The 18,959-nt window shown below is 35.9% G+C and overlaps 1 protein-coding gene across 3 annotated transcripts in view; it reads left to right on the top strand.

The window, feature by feature from the left end:
• NIPBL (NIPBL cohesin loading factor) overlaps window positions 1–18,959 on the top strand; it is a 201,820-nt gene that overhangs the window by 157,539 nt on the left and 25,322 nt on the right. For all 3 annotated transcript variants that reach the window (XM_028098111.2, XM_028098113.2, XM_028098112.2), the window contains 8 exons: window positions 260–349; window positions 1,417–1,631; window positions 1,743–1,845; window positions 2,445–2,543; window positions 2,645–2,791; window positions 6,055–6,189; window positions 7,021–7,119; window positions 8,466–8,519. In XM_028098111.2, the coding sequence (XP_027953912.1) occupies window positions 260–349; window positions 1,417–1,631; window positions 1,743–1,845; window positions 2,445–2,543; window positions 2,645–2,791; window positions 6,055–6,189; window positions 7,021–7,119; window positions 8,466–8,519 (942 nt within the window). The remainder of the gene's footprint in view (window positions 1–259; window positions 350–1,416; window positions 1,632–1,742; window positions 1,846–2,444; window positions 2,544–2,644; window positions 2,792–6,054; window positions 6,190–7,020; window positions 7,120–8,465; window positions 8,520–18,959) is intronic.

The raw sequence follows: 18,959 nt of genomic DNA, 5'->3' as shown, positions 1-18,959 counted from the left end.
TCAGTCTCAGCTATCAATTAACATTTTTCAAAAATAGCATTCCTTTTTTTTTTTTAAGATTTTATTTATTTATTAGAGAGAGAGTATGAGCAGAGTGAAGGGCAGAGGGAGAAGCAGATTCCCCCTGAGCAGGGAGCCCGATGTGGGGCTCGATCCCAGGACTCCAGGATCATGACCTGAGGCTGAAGGCAGACGCCCAACCAAATGAGCCACCTAGGCACCCCATATCTTTTTTGTTCTTACTTGGTTTATTTTACAGGTTTCAGGAGGCGAAGATGAAATACAACAACTGCAGAAAGCATTGCTTGATTACTTGGATGAAAACACTGAGACCGATCCTTCACTAGTGGTAGGAACCTTCTCTCCCTTTTTTGGAAATAACACATCAGATTCAAATTGGGTCTGAAAGAAGATTGGGAAGTGTCCTGAAAAGGAAAGTTATTTGGAATACTGATTTTTGAAACAGAAGGGTACTCGATGATCTAAACAAAAAAGAATGAGTATAGATTGATTTGTCTCATGAAATTCTGGTACAGATATTATATTACACTAAACTGGTGTGACATGGGAAATAGTTAGACATCTTTTCATAGTTATCTTTGAGACTGAGCTAGATCATTTCTTCTCACAGTGGACATGGCCCAGGTTGTGTTTGAGGTGATCTATTAGCATATGAAAAGAAGGTATTAGAATTCCATGTGTATATTTATTTTTAAATATAATCCTTAATTATATTTTTATGTAAATTATATATCCAAATTATTAGTATAATAGGTTCGTATATAAAATTTATAAACTGTATTAGGAAACAGTATGCATGCAGTAGGGTACTTTTTTTATTTTTTTTGCTGATGGGATATACAGTCTAAAGAGATAACTAAGATTTTCAGCCAACTACTGCTGGTTTTCAGTCTCCGTTGAAAGGAACAGATTACAGGTGTGCCTCAGTATTAAAATATTTCAATAATAACTGGCTGTGTATTTCTTGAAGAAGTAAGGGGGTATTTTGAAAGTCACTAAAGTTTTTACCTTTAGACTCGTATCCTATTGTTCTAAACTTTCCCAGTTGACCTATCTTCTGTATAATTTTACTGACCTATGTGTGATACTGTCGTTTGTTAAGTAATTGATAGTAGTATTCTAGATTTAATACAACTGTGTTTATCAAATTATCTTTTGACATCATTAATACAAGTGTTAAGACAAAGTAAAATAATAAGTTTTCTATCATTCAATAGTCAAACCTTCCCAGCTTTCTTAAAATCTGTTTTTATCTGCTGGAAGTTACTTTAAAGTACACCTTAATATTTATTCCTGATAGTGAGCATTTTATCAATGGATTGGAAATTTTGTTAATTTCATTTTGAAATTTTGCTAATTTCATCAAGCTCAAGTCTTAATCTATTTTCTTTTCAGTTTTCTCGCAAATTCTATATAGCCCAGTGGTTCCGTGACACAACTCTGGAAACAGAAAAAGCGATGAAATCACAAAAAGACGAAGAATCATCTGAAGGAACACATCATGCGAAGGAAGTTGAGACAACTGGTCAAATCATGCATCGAGCTGAAAACCGGAAAAAGTTTCTTAGAAGCATTATCAAAACCACACCTTCTCAGTTCAGCACATTAAAGTAAGATCCAGAGAGAAAGCATCTTACATTTTCAGTTAGTTATGTCTCTGATACCTATTTATCTTTGCAAAAAAATTAAATAAATAAAAATTTAATGACTTTTTGTTGTAGGATGAACTCTGATACTGTGGACTATGATGATGCTTGTTTGATTGTTCGATACTTGGCCTCTATGAGGCCGTTTGCCCAGAGCTTTGATATTTATTTGACACAGGTAAACTGGACCAGAATTCCTTATGCAATGATATTGATTTTTCTGATTATGGATATTTGTGGGGTAGTTTATGTCTATTCGTTGTTGAGAACAGATATTTTAAGAGATTATGAAAGTAGCATTTGTTTCTGTGTTCCATATTTGTTAAAGGTCTTTTTTTTTTTGCTTGACTTTTACATATTGATTGTTGTTTTACAGATAAATGGGTATATATCTGTATGAATATACATACGTGGTGTAGGTAGAATGATGTTGTTACTGAATTACCAAATTATTACTTAAATGATACTACATATCCTGAATTAGTTACTCATAGCAAGGTTTTAATAGGGCTACATGTCCTTGCAAAGGAAACATAGCAATAAAAAACAGGTTTAATTGAGAATGCCAGGATAAAGGAAGGCCCTAGAGTATAGAATGCCTCACTGTACTGACCTTCAAGTTAAAACTTTGGATCAGTAAGATAACATCTTTTATTCATACGAAAGTTAAAGGGATGTAAATAAAGTATTTTCATTTCTTTTGCATGTTTTCATGTTATTTTTTGTTAAATGTTATATATTCTTCAAATTTTGAAAATATCAATGTTTGCTTGGCAGATCCTTCGAGTTCTTGGTGAAAATGCAATTGCCGTTCGAACAAAAGCAATGAAGTGTTTATCTGAGGTTGTTGCTGTAGACCCCAGTATTCTAGCAAGGGTAAAGAAGAGCACAAATGATTCTTATTATTTGAGTACTGCATTCAAGTTAAAATATTAGCTCTACTTAGTATAAATTATATTTTCTTCATTTTCCTTTAGCTTGATATGCAACGAGGAGTTCATGGACGATTAATGGATAACTCCACTAGTGTTCGAGAAGCAGCAGTAGAATTATTAGGTCGATTTGTTCTTTGTCGACCTCAGCTTGCTGAGCAGTATTATGATATGCTGATTGAAAGAATATTGGTATGTTTGTCATTTTTTTATGATTCATAAATATAATTTTGCCTTTCTAGTATCACATTTTTTTAATTGTTAAACTAGAAAAGTAGATATCAGTCATATATTTATATTTCCTAATCTCTATACTGTAGCAACTTTCTAAAGGGGGACGTGTTTCTCCCCCCCCCAGCCCCCAGAAAACCTGTCAATGTTTATTTCACATATCCACCCTAAAGACAGTTTAAACCAGATTGAGAATTAAAAGCTAAGATTTGTGACCCTATAGTGCTGACAAGTCAGTGGGTTGAAAGGCAGGGGAAGCTAGCAGGTACTCCTGGTGCCAAGAATTGAATCCAGAAAGTGGTGGCTGGACAGCAGAGTATTGGGCAGATTCTAATCTCCAGTCTCCCAGATTTAGAAAGCAGAAAAAAGGTCCTCCATTCCTTCCTTACCTTGAGCTGAGAATTAAAGAGTCCTAATGATTGGACAGAGTGCCAGCAAGGGCAGGAGACACCGATTTCAAACCCACTCAGCCCCAGGCCCAAACAAAGAACTGAAGAAGGGCTTGTTTGAAGAGGAGGACTGCTCGATAGTGTAAAACAAATCATTGTTGAAAATTGGACTCCTTTTTTCAAGTACTACTGCCTTTTAATGGGGCAAGTTTACATTGAGTAAATGATAGGAACTACAATGGCATAAATATTTTGGACAGGAATGTAGAATAAATTTGTATGTATGTATATAAACAAGAAGAACTATTTCATTGAGAGCTAAGTGCAGAATTTTGGTATCTGGCTATATTTTTGGATCCTTTGTGTATATCTGCATGTTTCCTTAAAGCTGAATTATGGCAAGCTTTAGATACCTGCAAATGAAATGAGAAAGCCATTTGAGTCTTAAGAACAAACTTAAGAAATACTATTCTAAGATATTCTTTTCTTGTATGTCATGGAATTCTCTGGCTCTGAAGCCTTTTCCTGGATAATAAAAGGAAACAGGGAACATTGGCATTACAGAATATCTGTGGAATCTCCACATCACCCACTACAGGCATACTGACTGCTGTTAACAGAAGTGTGTCAGGCACAGGATTGGGTGTTCCCACAGTGACACGTTTATCACCTTTAGTCTGCTATCAGAATATTATGTGACTGAGAGTTCAAGATAATTTCAGCTTCAACTAGCATAAAATCTTGATTGAAACAATTTAAGGAAAGAGTGGAAGAAATTTTTTCCTTTTAGTGCCTTAGTCTTTTCAAGAATGAAAGGCGAAATCAAGAAGATTCTCAAAGCTAATGAACTGAGAGCACCTACCCAAGTAGTATATCCTAAAATATTTTCATGATTGTCAGAATGCATAATGGAAATAATTTGTACATTAAGCGTCCAGTGCTTTTTATTTATTTTTAAAACTCTTTAATTATGGGGTGCCTGGGTGGCTCAGTTGGTTAAGCGACTGCCTTCGGCTCAGGTCATGATCCTGGAGTCCCGGGATCGAGTCCCGCATCGGGTTCCCTGCTCAGCAGGGAGTCTGCTTCTCCCTCAGACCTTCTTCCCTCTCATGCTCGCTCTCATTCTCTCTCTCTCAAATAAATAAATAAAGTCTTTAAAAAAAAAAAACTCTTTAATTATGAAAACTACCACCATATTTCATCTATATTTTTTGCTAAATTAGTTTAAATTAAATATTTTGCTACTTCTGTGGATACTTCAGCCTACCTCTCCAAAAAATGTGGGTACTGCCCTTATAAACAAAAACCATTATCTCACCCAACCAAATTAACAGTCTCTAAATACATCTAATCACCAGTTTATATTCAAATTCTCCAATTGTCGCAAAAATTGGTGGAAAAAATTTATTTTCTAGCTTTTTTTTTTTTAAACAGAATCCAGTCAAAGATCATACTTTGCATTTGGTGATCATGTTTTAAAATTTAGAGTATTGACGGCGCGTAGGTGGCTCAGATGGTTAAGCATCTGCCTTCAGCTCAGGTCATGATCCCAGAGTCCTTGAGATCGAGTCCCGCATCGGGCTCCCTGCCCCTTAGGAGCCTGCTTCTCCCTCTGCCTCTCTCTCTCTCTTTCTGTCTCTCATGGATAGATAAAAATAAAATCTTTTAAAAATAAATAAAATTTAGACTATTGGGTGCCTGGGTGGCTCAGTCGTTAAGCGGCTGCCTTCGGCTCAGGTCATGATCCAAGAGTCCTGGGATCGAGTCCCACATCGGGCTCCCTGCTCAGCGAGAAGCCTGCTTCTCCCTCTCCCACTCCCCCTGTTTGTGTTCCTGCTCTCACTGTCTCTGTCAAATTAATAAATAAAATCTTTAAAAAATAATAAGATTTAGAGTATTCTCCCTTTTTTATACACTTCCCCCATGACATTGACTCATTTAAAAAGACCAAGGTCAGTCTTATTATTTCCTCATGGTTTTGTTTAATTTGTTCTTTCGTTTCTTGTATTTCTTATTAACTATAAGATGATTGGGACAATGGTTCGATTAGATTTAGATTTAACACTTTTGTTAAAAATACTTCATATGCAGGGCGCCTGGGTGCCTCAGTCGTTAAGCGTCTGCCTTTGGCTCAGGTCATGATCCCAGAGTCCTAGGATCAAGCCCCGCATCAGGCTCCCTGCTCAGTGGGAAGCCTTCTTCTCCCTCTCCCACTCCCCCTGCTTGTGTTCCCTCTCTCTCTGTGTCTCTCTCTGTCAAATAAATAAATAAAATCTTAAAAAAAAAAATACTTCAGGGGCGCCTGAGTGGCTCAGTCGTTAAGCGTCTGCCTTCGGCTCAGGTCATGATCCCAGGGTCCTGGGATCAAGCCCCACATCGGGCTCCCTGCTCAGCGGGAAGCCTGCTTCTCCCTCTCCCACTCCCCCTGCTTGTGTTCCCTCTCTTGCTGTGTCTCTCTCTGTCAAATAAATAAATAAAATCTTTAAAGAAAAAAAAAAAATACTTCATATGCTGTTTAAGTGCCACTATTCTAAAAGCTTCATATTTGTTATCCCATTTAATTTTGGTGAGCTTATGTCCTAGTCTTGTGTTCAGTGCTGTTTAATATTTTTGCATGTCTTGGATATCATATTTTAAAAGTAAAACAATATAATAACCCATATTTGTAGTAACAATAAGAAAGCATAGAAAGAGGAAATATATAGACCATCTTTATCATGTTAAAAGTCAATAGACTGCTTGATGGTACTTATTTTCTAATTTCATTTTATCACATTTCATACATCTGAGCAGCTTGATTTTTTCTGATATTTAAAAATACTTTTCTGTTCTTAGGATACTGGTATCAGTGTCAGGAAAAGGGTAATAAAGATTCTAAGAGACATCTGTATTGAACAACCAACATTTCCAAAAATTACGGAAATGTGTGTAAAAATGATTCGCAGAGTCAATGATGAAGAGGGCATTAAGGTAAGATGAATTGGTGACTACTTTAAAATTCATTTTTCATTAGTGTTTTAAATAATTTAATGTTTATTGTATCTAAATTTGTTGATATATATGTAAAATATGACTTACAAAACCTTTACAAGTGAGTCAATGTTTTTAGGTTATAAATTCAAAAAAGACATACTTTCTTACATTTTTATTTCTAGATCTTACATAAATAAAATCTGATCTTTCTCAACCAATTGAATTATAATATTTAATGTCATTGTGATTACATTATATGCAGGAAGTTTATTATCAAATTAATTTTCAGGTGGTATGTATTTGGTTTTCTAAGTTAATAAATACTTCTTTGAAAGTTTGATCTTGTTCATTAAAGAATTTATGTGTATATGATTGTCCCTGTGTTTGCTTTTGTGTTTGTTTTTAGCAACTTCTCCCCAAAAGTAGTAAAAATATTTTTTAGTTTGATCAAAAACATTTGAGGGTATACTATGCAGATTTCCTAGGCTAGGCATAGTATCACCTATTTAAAATTTTTACCAATTGAAAAAGATTATAAATTTAAGAAACTAATTGATTGCTTTTAAAAACAGAAATTCATGCCAAAAATTCATGGTAGTTTATTTTTTGATTAGTTATTTATAGCTTTGTTTGAGACTTTTTTTTTTTTAATAAATTCTTTGCCCACCATGGGGCTTGAACTCATGACCCAGAGATCAAGAGTTGCATGCTCTAGTGACTGAATCAGCCGGGTGCCCCAACTTTGTTTTAGGTTTTAATGAGAATTTGGGATTGAGAATTTTGCCATGTTTGTTGTAGTTGTGTAGTTTGAAATTTTCTTTCTTCTAGAAATTAGTAAATGAAACATTCCAAAAACTCTGGTTTACTCCAACTCCACACAATGACAAAGAAGCAATGACAAGGAAAATTTTAAACATCACTGATGTGGTAAGGACTCGAACAAAGGTGTGGTCCCTGTGGGTGCAAACCTAGTTTAGGCCTACCCCCTCATACAAAGAGAGAGACAGTGATGAGGTAATCATTGATGCTTAATGATGCTTAATCTTGACATTTAATACTACTATAGTTGACCCTTCAGCTGCACAGGTCCACTTATACACGGATTTATTTCAGTAAATACAGTTTTCTCTTCCTTACGATTTTTTTTACTACTATTTTCTCTCCTCTAGCTTACTCCATTACTGTAAGAGTATAGTATATAATACATATATCATACAACATATGTGTTAATCAACTGTTTTTGTTATTGGTAAGGCTTCGGGTCAGCAGTAGGCTATTAAAAGTTAAGTTTTGGAGAAATTAAAGTTATACACAGATTTTCAACTGTGCAAGGGGTCAGCATCCCTAAACCCTGCATTGTTCAGGGTCAACTGTACTTCCCTTACTTTACATTTCTGGAGATACTCAAGGGCTGCAAAGAAGATGAGATTGGCATTTCTACAAAACCACTTCTTGGCATTCGTTCACTTACAAGCACTGATACTGAAATTTTCCATATTCCTCCACTGATTGAAAACTGAGAGGGGGAGGAGAAGTGGATGAATAGGTAACAGTAGCTTAGGGATAGCAACCTCAAATGAGATAGTACTTTTTCAGAAAACATGAGTTAAGATTAGTTTCATTATGTTTAATTATACACATAAGCTATAAACTTTTTTGACCCAGAATACTTTTTATGTTTTGAACATAAGTTTTGTATTGTCATTTACAAGTTCATCTCTGTTTCACTCATGCCTTTAAATCTGCTATCTAGAAGGAAAATAATAAGCAAACATTTCTCTTTGTTGTTTTAAACCTTACAGATTTTTCTAATTGAAGTTATTATTCAAAATGTAATATCATATATTTTTTAAGTTTTTATTTAATTCTAGTTAGTTAACATACAATGTAATAAGAGTTTCCAGTGTACAATATAGTGATTCAGCACTTCCATACATCACCCAGTGTTCATCACAACAGATGCACTCCTGAATCCCCCTCACCTATTTCACCCATCCTCCCATCCACCTGTCCTGTAATACCTTATTTAATTTCAATACATTAAACTAATTTCTTGAATATCTTAAGTGTTTTTAAAATAAAATTGTTTAGCATTGGTAAATTATTGGTTTATTAAAAGAACAGTTTACTTTAAAAATAATTTTTTAAAGGAGAGCATTGAGACATTTATATACCTCAGGCTAAAACATAGCAAAGGTTTGGTTTTTGTTTTGTTTTTCAGATTTTTAAGTAAATTTCTAATTTTGATAGTTTCACCATATTTTCCTGCTTAGGTTGCAGCATGCAGAGATACTGGATATGACTGGTTTGAGCAACTCCTTCAAAACGTGAGTGTTACTTTGACTCCTGATAACAAATAACATGAAATTTAATAGAAGGTCAGTTCTTTGTAAGCTTTATGATTTAAAAGAACCTTTTCAGTTATTTTTTAAGAATTTGCCTTTTGAGGGAGAACATTTATTTCAGTATATTAGGCTGAATGTGTTGGTTAATATCCCTATTTAATCAATTATTCAGTTGCCTGTTATAAGTAAGTTTTCTAAATCAGTAATTGAAATTCTATCTTCTCTGCCTTCCAGATAATTATTTTTTTCTTATCCCTTTAATTTAAATATTAGACATGAAATCTACAGATTTACGGATTGCATTAAATACATATTTACATTATTTGACATGTTATAAAAGTGTGTAGAATTTCCTATAATAGTACAGAATTAAACCACAATTGTTATTCTTTAAAAATCTCATAATGGAAATGTTTATCTTCCTATGAATTTTTTTATTTCAGAAATTTTTAAATAGATAGAAGTACCCATCACCCAGCTTCAAAAATTATCAGCATTTTCCCAATCTTACTTTATCTCTAATCCTGCCCCTATATTTTTTTAAATTATTTTTTCTTGGTTATAATACTTCTAAAGCAAACCCCATACTTTATATCATTTCACCATAAACATTTTAGTGTCTATCTTTAACAGAAATTATTTTTAAAAAGTAACCAGAATATCATTATCATCTATATCAAAATAAACATTAATAAGTTATTCCCTAATATCTAATTACCTATTCAATGTTCATATTTCCCTGATTGTCTCAAAAATGTATTTGTATATTTGGTTTGCAGTTGCTTTGGTTGATACGGCTCTTAAGTCTCTTCTCTTAATCTATGATAGTCGACCCCTCACCCCTTTTTTTTCATGCCACTTATATGTTTTCCTATAGAATGTCCCACATTCTAGATTTCATAGATCTTTTCCTTCTGGTGTCATTTAAGTTGTTCCTCTATTTGCCATTTTTTTTTTCCTGTAGACTCTTAGATCTAGAGCCTTACTGAAGTTCAGTTTTGGGAGTAGGAGACAAGATACTTCATAGATGATGCTGAATATTACTGCATCACATCAGGAGGCACATAATGTTTGTTTATCCTACTTTCAGTGATCTTTCAGTTTAGATGTTGTCAACCTGGTGTACCTTATAATGAGTTTGTTCATTTTTTTAATATCAGCACAAATGAACAGATTTGTATGTCTTTTTATTTTATTTAGGAGGGGGAAGGGCAGAAGGAGAGGGAGAGAGAGAATCTTTACCAGGCTCCATGCCCAGCACCAGCCTTTTACAGGGCTCGATCTCACAGCTGTGAGATCATTACCTGAACCGAAATCAAGTCAGACGTTTAACCAACTGAGCCACCCAGCTGCCCTGTCTTTGTATTTGAAACGTTGCAATCATAAGTCTTTTTGAAGTTCAGATTGTCCCATCTTTGCCCAGTGGTAGCCCCTTCCAGTCGGTCTTGTATCCTTTTGATATAACCTTATTACTCTTTTGTAACTGATCACTTTTTGCCTCTACAAGATGTCCTAGACTCAACTTGCACATTTTCTGCCCCAAACCTGAAATCAGCCATTTTTCCAAAGAGCCCTAATTTGGATTTGGATGCTGCAGATGTTCTTTGCTGATGGGTTATCATAGCTTTGGGCCTTTTCCAGAGGACAGAGCTAAAAAATGTGTTTTTTAGAAAGGCAAAAATAAATCAAGAATTTATATTGATTGTTTTATTCAAATTTTTTATTATGGAAGTCTATTTCTTTGGTTTTATTCTTTCCTTTAGGCTAAAAATCTTGGTTCCCAAGGAAAGGAGCATAATTTCTTACTTGCTTTGCCCTACTGTATTAACAATAACATTATTGGATACAGTTTTTAAGATTGCTTTGCATTTCTTTTTATCTATAGCTTACTAAAGATATATTATTAAAAGTCTACTTTTTTCTTTCTGAAGGAGGTGGAGGGCCAGAGGGAGAGGGAGAGAGAGAATCTTAAGCAGGCTCCATCTCACAACCCTGAGATCATGACCTGCACCAAAATCAAGAGTCATAGGCTCAACTTACTGAGCCGCCCAGGCACCCCATTAAAAGCCCTTCTTGAAATAAATTTTTTCTGTTTGATTATATCAGCAATCTACAGCTAGTTAAGTCCAGTTGATTAACACATGTTTACTTCTGTATGTTTAATGATATTTTAGCAGTCATCAAAATTATTTTCTTGAGTCACAATCAAGATACAGAATATCACCCTTCAAAGCTTTGTGACTTTTTGTAGTTGGTCCTCTTCCCTTGGCCCTGGGAAACTATCAGTCTACTTTTTGTCACTACAGTTATATCTTTTGTAGAATTTCGTATCAGTGGAATCATACATACAACATGTAGTTTTTTTGTGTTTGACTTCTTTTAATTAGCAAAATGTTGCTGGTATACTAATATTTTATTCATTTTTGTTGCTGACTGTTATCAGCAGTACAGATGTATAGTAATTTCTTTATGAACTCACAAATTTATGGATTTGTGTTTCCAGTTTAGACTTTTCTGAATAACGCTGACATGAATATTTGTGTGCAAGTTTTTGTGTGGATGTGTGTTTTTATTTTTCTTGGGTAAATTTGTATGAGTGTGATTGCTGGGTCATGTGGTGAGTGAGAAACTGCCAGACTCTTTCCAAAATCGCTGAACCATTTTGTATTTCTACCAGCAATGTTCCAGTTGTTCTACATTCTCACCAATACTTGGTTTTGTCATTCTTTTTTTTTAATTATTATGTTAATCACCATACATTACATCATTAGTTTCTGATGTAGTGTTCCATGATTCATTGTTCGTGCATAACACCCAGTGCTCCATGCAGAACACACCCTCTTTAATACCCATCAAGAGGCTAACCCATCCCCCCACCCCCCTCCCCTCTAGAACCTTCAGTTTGTTTCTCAGAGTCCATCATCTGTCATGGTTCATCTCCCCCTCCGATTTCCCCCCCTTCATTCTTCCCCTCCTGCTATCTTCTTTTCTTTTTTTCCTTAACATATATTGCATTATTTGTTTCAGAGGTACAGATCTGTAATTTAACAGTCTTGGCAGAATTCACAGCACTCACCATAGCACATACCCTCCCCAATGTCTGTGACCCAGCCACCCCATCCCTCCCACCCCCCTTTGTCATTCATTTTAACTTTAGCCATCTGATGGTGTGCAGTAATATGTTGCTTTTAAAAAATTTTTAAGATGCCTTTTTTAAACATCTTCATGGTATTTGCTTATGTTCTTCAGTCTGTAATATCTTAAGTTCTCTTCCTAAATCATCTTCCATATATCATCTTTTATTTCATAATTTTACATAATATATTTGATATCATTTTCCTCCTAAGTCAAATAATTAGCTCTATATTACAAAGTATTGTGACCATCTTAGTTATATTTATGTCAGCCATTCCAGATGGGACATAATAATTTCTAAAGGACTCTACAACCACATGTTTCATCTGATAATTACAATAAGTGAGTACGAATTAATTGTCGCTATCAGAAATGTCATTATTTAGTATTCCAAAAAAGGATCTAAGATTATACCCATATGTATTATTGGCAAGTTAGAAGCAGAAAGGAGATGACTAGATTTAGAATCTCTCAGCAGGAAGTTCTCTGGTCTTTATATCTTTACTTTCTAGTCCTCTTCAGCTAGTTGTTCATTTAGTTCTTTCTCCCTATTGTCTAATTTTACTTTAGTTTCTGACAACAGTTTAGTTTATCAGTTACACTGTGACTTTGTGATACAGTCATTAGACTAGCAGAATTTAGTTTAATGAAAGAAATAAAGCTTAAAAATATTTATTATAGATGCATGTAACAGTTATAGCAGTTATAACATGTATGCATAACTTTTAAGAGAGGCTAGGAAGGATATAGAGAATGGACTACTATAGAATCATTGGAAATTCTTGAGTCAAGAATAATTAGTGCTCATAGCTGCGCCTGGCTGGCTCAGTTGGTAGAGCATACAGCTCTTGATCTTGAGGTTGTGAGTTTGAGCCCACACTGGGGGTAGAGTTTCAAAAAATATGTATATATATATATACACACACACACATATATATATATATATTTAAATATATAATTAAAGAATTATATATATTTTATTTTAAAGAATTTTTTTTTAAACAATAATTAGCACACTTTGGGCGCCTGGGTGGCTCAGTTGGTTAAGTGTCTGCCTTCCTCTCGGGTCATGATCCCAGGGTCCTGGGATTGAGCCCCACCTTGGGCTTCCTGCTCAGTGAGGAGCCTGCTTCTCCCTCTCCTGCTCTCATGCTTGTGTTCCCCCTCTCTGTCTGTCAAATAAATAAATAAAATCTTAAAAAAAAAATAATTAACACACTTCAACTATTTCCGCATGAGCTCATATACACATTCCACTCCATCCAGTTTCCACTGTTTCTCATTTTTATTATTTGTATGTTGAGTGAGTTTATGGATCAGTGATTCTCAACTCATGAAATGTGGTTTGTTTGTTTTTTTAAGGAAACTTAGAGTACTATAGCTTCAAAATCAGACATGCACCAAACTGTCCACCAACTAAATAATTTTGTTAATATGTTATATATACATACACACACTTTAAATGTATGCGTATTCATTGCCTTCATAACCTTTAATGAATTCATAGCTTTTTTTGCCATTTTTCAGTAGCATGTGAAAGAAAAATTTCTGTCATGAAAGTCCTTGTATTTTTTTATTTGTATAAAATAGTCTAATTTGGGGCGCCTGGGTGGCTCAGTTGGTTAAGCGACTGCCTTCGGCTCAGGTCATGATCCTGGAGTCCCGGGATCAAGTCCCACGTCGGGCTCCCTGCTCAGCAGGGAGTCTGCTTCTCCCTCTGACCCTCTTCCCTCTCGTGCTCTCTATCTCTCATTCTCTCTCTCTCAAATAAATAAATAAAATCTTTAAAAAAATCTTAAAGTAGTCTAATTAATTTAAACCACTATCATGGTGGTGGTCATATCCCTATGACAGGTGCACAAAAATTGAATTGATTTTCTAGTGCCACTCACTTTCATTGCTTATGAACCAAGACTATGGTCCTTTTTTTAATTTATAAGAAAATACAGGTGGGGCACTTGGGCTCAGTGGGTTAAGCATCTGCCTTGGGTTCAGGTCATGGTCCCAGAGTCCTGGGATCAAGCCCCATGTATGTTGGGCTCTCTGCTCAGGTGGGAGTCTGCTACTCCCTCTCCCTCTGCCCCTCTCCTCCCTGACAAGTGCTCTCTCTCTCGAGTGCGCCTGCTCTCTCTCTCTCTCAAATAAATGAATAAAATCTTTAAAAAAGAAAATACAGGTAGTTGAAAAAACTTGAATAACCTATATTTCATGTGTTCCTGGCCTTTGTAATCTAAAACAAGATGTCCTTAAAGTTTACAGTCAAATGCTATATCAACCATTGAATGAATAGGAAAATTGATATATTCATGTAATTTAATAGTACCCTACATCTTAAAGGAAGAGACTACTGAAACATACAGCAACTTAGATGAATAATAAAAACATTACACAGAGTGAAGAAGACTTACACAGAAGAGTACATATTCTCATTCCATTTATATAAAGTTCTAGGAGAGGCAAAAACTAGTCTGTATTGGAAAAATTCAGAAGAGTGGTTGCAGGGGGCCAGGGATTGACATGGAAGGGACATGTACTAGGGTTCTCCAGAGAAGCCAGAACCAACAAGATACTGGGAGAGAGAAAAGGATTTATTATAAGGAATTGGCTCATGCAGTTGTGGAGGCTCTTAAATCCCAAAGTCTGCTGTCTGCAAGCTAGAAGTCCAGAAAAGCTACTGATGTAGTTCAGTCTGTGTCTGAAGGCCTGAACCAGGGTAGCCAATGGTATAAATCCCAGTTGGAGTGCAAGAGAAAACTGATGTCCCAACTCAAACAGTAGTCGGTTTCTTCCTTCCTCCACCTTTTGTTCTGTTCAGGCCCGTAATGGCTCGTGTGATACCCACCCAAATTAGAGAAGATGATCTGCTTTACTGCGTCCACCAATTCAAATGTGAATTTCATCTAGAAACATCCTCACCAATATCCAGAAGTAATATTTAGCCAAATAACTGGGCATTCCGTGGCCCAGTCAAGCTGACACATAAAATTAACCATCACAAATCTACTTTGCCAACTTGGCACCTATATATATCTCTTTAACCATACTTCATTTCCAAAAAACAGTAACAAGGTCATAGTTCCACCTAACATGATACAGCTATCCTGCATACAACCGAAAATGCACTAACCTCTTTCCCAGGAGAAAAAATTAAGTCCTTGAGTGATATTTACTCTTCTCCTCGATATTCCATGACTTAAATATACTATGATATGAAGTCAGTACATCTTATGTTCTATGGTAAGGAATAGGAGGAAAAAATTAAGTAGGAAATGCTCATGACAGGTAAAGTTTTTGTTTTTATACCTTGTAATGTGGTCATGACTGCGTTCTTCTGCCCACAGTCTATTCCCTTTGCCTTCAACAAGGACCTCACCTGGTCTTGGTTCATGGTGGGGTGACCCATGACTTCATTCCTGAACGGTCTGTACCACTAGTAGTCCTGCCTGGGTTGGGTTGGTATAGTCTTCCATTGACCTTAATCACAGGAGATGGTAATATGAAGAGTTGCCCTGAGGGATCTCCTATATTCCAGACATACTCTTCCTTACCTCCATTGTAGAGTAGTAGTCTAGTCAGTCACTCCAGCCAGTACCCCAATCCCTTCCTTGCCTGTTGATTCAGAGGCTTGAGGAGCCCAAAGTAGTTGGTTGATAATCTTAACTTCCAATTCAGTGGGATCATTGTTGTGTCTCCCGGTGGAAGCTCCTTCTGGAACTAAGACCTCTAGGTCAGCAAAGCATAAAGTTGCCAGAAGCAAAAATTTTGCTAGCGGGTCACTAGAGGTAATATGAGTGATGTCATTCCCATTTCTACCCCTTGCAGATTTCTGGTCTGTGAATCCTGGCTGTGGGCTAAACAGCTCCAAATATTGGATGCTGATTCAGAGCATATAGAGCCTTCTGGAGAATCTTGCCCCAGCCATGCAAGATATTGCCACGTATCTGGTGCTATATGTAACTCTTCAAAAGCCCATTCCATGTTCTATCAAGCCACTTGCTTCATTGATCAAAAGTAATTCTGTGTAGAATACCCTGACAGTAAATAAGACATTCTATAAATCTACAGGTGGTAGTTTTGGCAGAAGCACTGCATGCAGGGAAGGCAAGTCTGTATCCAGAGTGTCTGTTCCAGTAAGAACAAAATGCTGCCTGTCTACTGCACAGGCCAAATAAGTGAGTTGAATGAGAAGGTGGTGTGAATTACCATCTCTGCATCCTTCAAGTCTTTGATGGTAGTACTAGTCTTGACAGCCCCTCCAGTAATGTAGTATTGCTTTCAATATACTATTTTCCTGGGTAGAAGCATTCCTCATGGCTTCCACTTAGCCTTTCCCACCATAATAGCCCTGAATGCATGGATCAAAGAACCAATGTGGGGATTCTGTCAGCTGCTGCGTATATCTATTCCAATTTTTCATTTTGGTACTGAGAAATAATCACAGGATATGTTTGGGGACCCACTGAACTCAGTGTGAAACAGACCAGATTTATACCTCCATTGACCACATGACCTCCAAACTCTACCTCTACCCTAAAGGAACCTTTAGGGTCTCCTGGAATTAGTGCCAGTTCAGAACCAGCATCTAATAATCCCTAAAAGGTCTGATCATTTCCTTTTCTCCAGTGTACAGTTAACCTGATGAAAGACCATAGGTTAGGGAAAAAATTAACAGTGTATTTTCCATAGAGTATGGGACTCCTTCCTCAAGAGGATTCCTGGACAGAATGTTTGTGTGTCTCCAAAATTCATATGTTGAAGCCTAATCCCTAGTGTGATACAAAGATGGGGCCTTTGGGAGATGATTAGGTCATGAGGGTGGAGCCCTTGTGAATCAGATTAATGCCCTTCTAAGAAGAGACACGAGAGATGATTTCTCTCTGCTCTCTGCCATATAAGTATAAAGAAGACCGTCATCTGCAAGCCAGGAAAAGGATCTTCACAAGATGATGCTGGCACCTTGGTCTTAGATTTCCCAACTTACAGAGCTATGAGAAATAAATTTCTGTTTAAGCCACCTAGTCTATAGTATTTGTTATAGCAGCCCAAGCTAAGACAGAAATTGGTACCAAAAATAAGATGCAGCTGAAAACAAATAATGTGGAAGTGGCTTTGGAAGTGGATAATATGTAGAGATTAGAGGAGTTTTGATGTGCATACTAGAAAAAGCTGATATTTCAAGAGACATTGAAAGGCAATTCTGGTGAGGGCTCAGAAAAGAAGCTGTAGAGAAAGCTTTTGTCTTCTTAGAGAATACATATAATCATGTACAGAATGTTGGTAGATGTACCAACAGTAAAGGCCATTCTGATGGGGTCTCAGACAGAAATGAGAAACATGCTATTGGACAACAGAGCTGTCTTTGTTATAAAGTGGCAAAGAACTTGACTGAATTGTGTTCTTGTTCTAGTGTTTTGTGAAAGGTAGAACTTCAAGCATGAAATTGGATATTTAAGCTGAGGAGATTTCTAAAGTGTTGAAGGAGCAATTTGGTTTTGTTTATAATCAAATACTGTCCATCAACTAGTGAATGAGTAAAAATACTGATACACCCACACAGTTTCATAGTATTCCATATCATAAAGGAACAAACTGTTGATAATACAACTTAGGTGAATAATAAAAACATTATGCAGAGTGAAGGAAGCCTCACACAGAAGAATACATGTTCTGATTCCATTTATATGAAGTTCTAGGAGAGGCAAAATTAATCTGTATTGGAAAAACTCAGAAGAGTGATTGCAGGGGGTCAGGGATTGATTGGGAATAACATGAGGGAACTTTCAAGGATGATGGTAATAGTCTCTATCAGTGGTTCTAAAAGTTGCTGAGATTTAATCTGCAACTTGTTAGATATACGAATTCTAAGGCTTTACCCCAGTAACTCTGAGGGTGGGCCCACCATTGTATTTTTTATAGTCTCTCCAGATGATTCTGATATAAGCTAAAGATGATCACTGTTCTGTATTTTGATAGGAGTTTGAGTTCTAATGGCGAATGCACTTAATGAAACTTGAGGAAATGAACACTAAAGATTTGTACATTTCATTTTGTGTAAATTTTATCTCAAAGGGAAAAAAAGTATACCGTTTACAATTTACTTTGAAATACATCAAAAATAAGATGGATACAGATGTGTGTGTATGTATACATATGTATATGTATATACATGCACTTATGCATATATAAGCATAAGGCTGGCTTAACATAAGTTTGTATGTATGATTTAACACCAAAGAAGAAGAAATAAGTAATCATTCCAGGGAACACAGGAAAAATTTTTGATAAAATATAGTTTTGAATGATAACTTCTAATAAACTAGGAATAAAATCTGACAGAAAATAACTATAAACCTAAAATGAAAATCATGCAAAATGGGAATATGTTTAGAGATCTCATCAAAATAAAAATAGTCATCAAGGGGCACCTGGCTGGCTCAGATCGGTAGAGCATGCTACTTTTTATCTCAGGGTCGTGAGTTCAAGCTTCATGCTGGGTGTGGAGCCTGCTTTAAAAAAAATAAATAAAAAAAAACCAGTTCTCAGATATGTTGAGGTGATTGTAAAATATATGTGGAAAAGCAGAGAACTAAAAATAATTGTCATTTCTGAAAATGCAGGAAAACTGACTTGCCTTACCAAATATAAGGACTTATTTTTAAAGATGCAGTAGTTAAGGTAGTGTGGTACTAAATAGACCAATAGAATAAGACAGCCCAAAAATAAGCCTCCACGTATTTAGGATATACTTATTATAAAATAGAAGTGGCACTGCACTTAATGGGGAAAGAATGGAGTTCTCAGTAAATGGAGCTGGGACAATTGGCTATCCATAAGGTATTTTTGTTTTGTTTGTTTTTTTAAGAATTGATTCCTACTTCTGGGGCCCCTTGGTGGCTCAGTTGGCTAGTGTCCAACTCTTGGTTTCTGCTCAGGTCATGATCTCAGGGTCATGAGATCGAGCCCCCTGTCAGGCTCCGTGCTCAGTGGGGATCCTGCTTGAGATTCTTTCTCCCCTTTCCTTCTGCCCTCCCCCCTACCTCTGCACCCACGTGTGCATGCACTCTCTCTCTCTCTCTCTCAAATAAATTAAAAAAAAAAAAAAGAATTGATTCCTACTTAACTCAGTAATCACCTCCATATAAAGAAAATCTTTAAAACCTTTAGAAGATAATATATGTGAATATATTTTTGACCTTTCTGTAAGGAAAGATTTCTTCAGTTCCAAAACCATTAACCCTAAAAGATTGATAAATTTCACTGTGTTGAAAGGAAGTAGATTTTTGAATC

This window comes from Eumetopias jubatus, unplaced genomic scaffold (genome assembly GCF_037043125.1).
Source record: "Eumetopias jubatus isolate StellerSeaLion01/CBP00866 unplaced genomic scaffold, mEumJub1_p1.0 scaffold_5, whole genome shotgun sequence".
In the NCBI taxonomy this organism is placed as follows: domain Eukaryota; kingdom Metazoa; phylum Chordata; class Mammalia; order Carnivora; family Otariidae; genus Eumetopias; species Eumetopias jubatus.
Note: the sequence above shows the minus strand (reverse complement) of the source record. Positions and strands in the feature narration are given on the sequence as shown.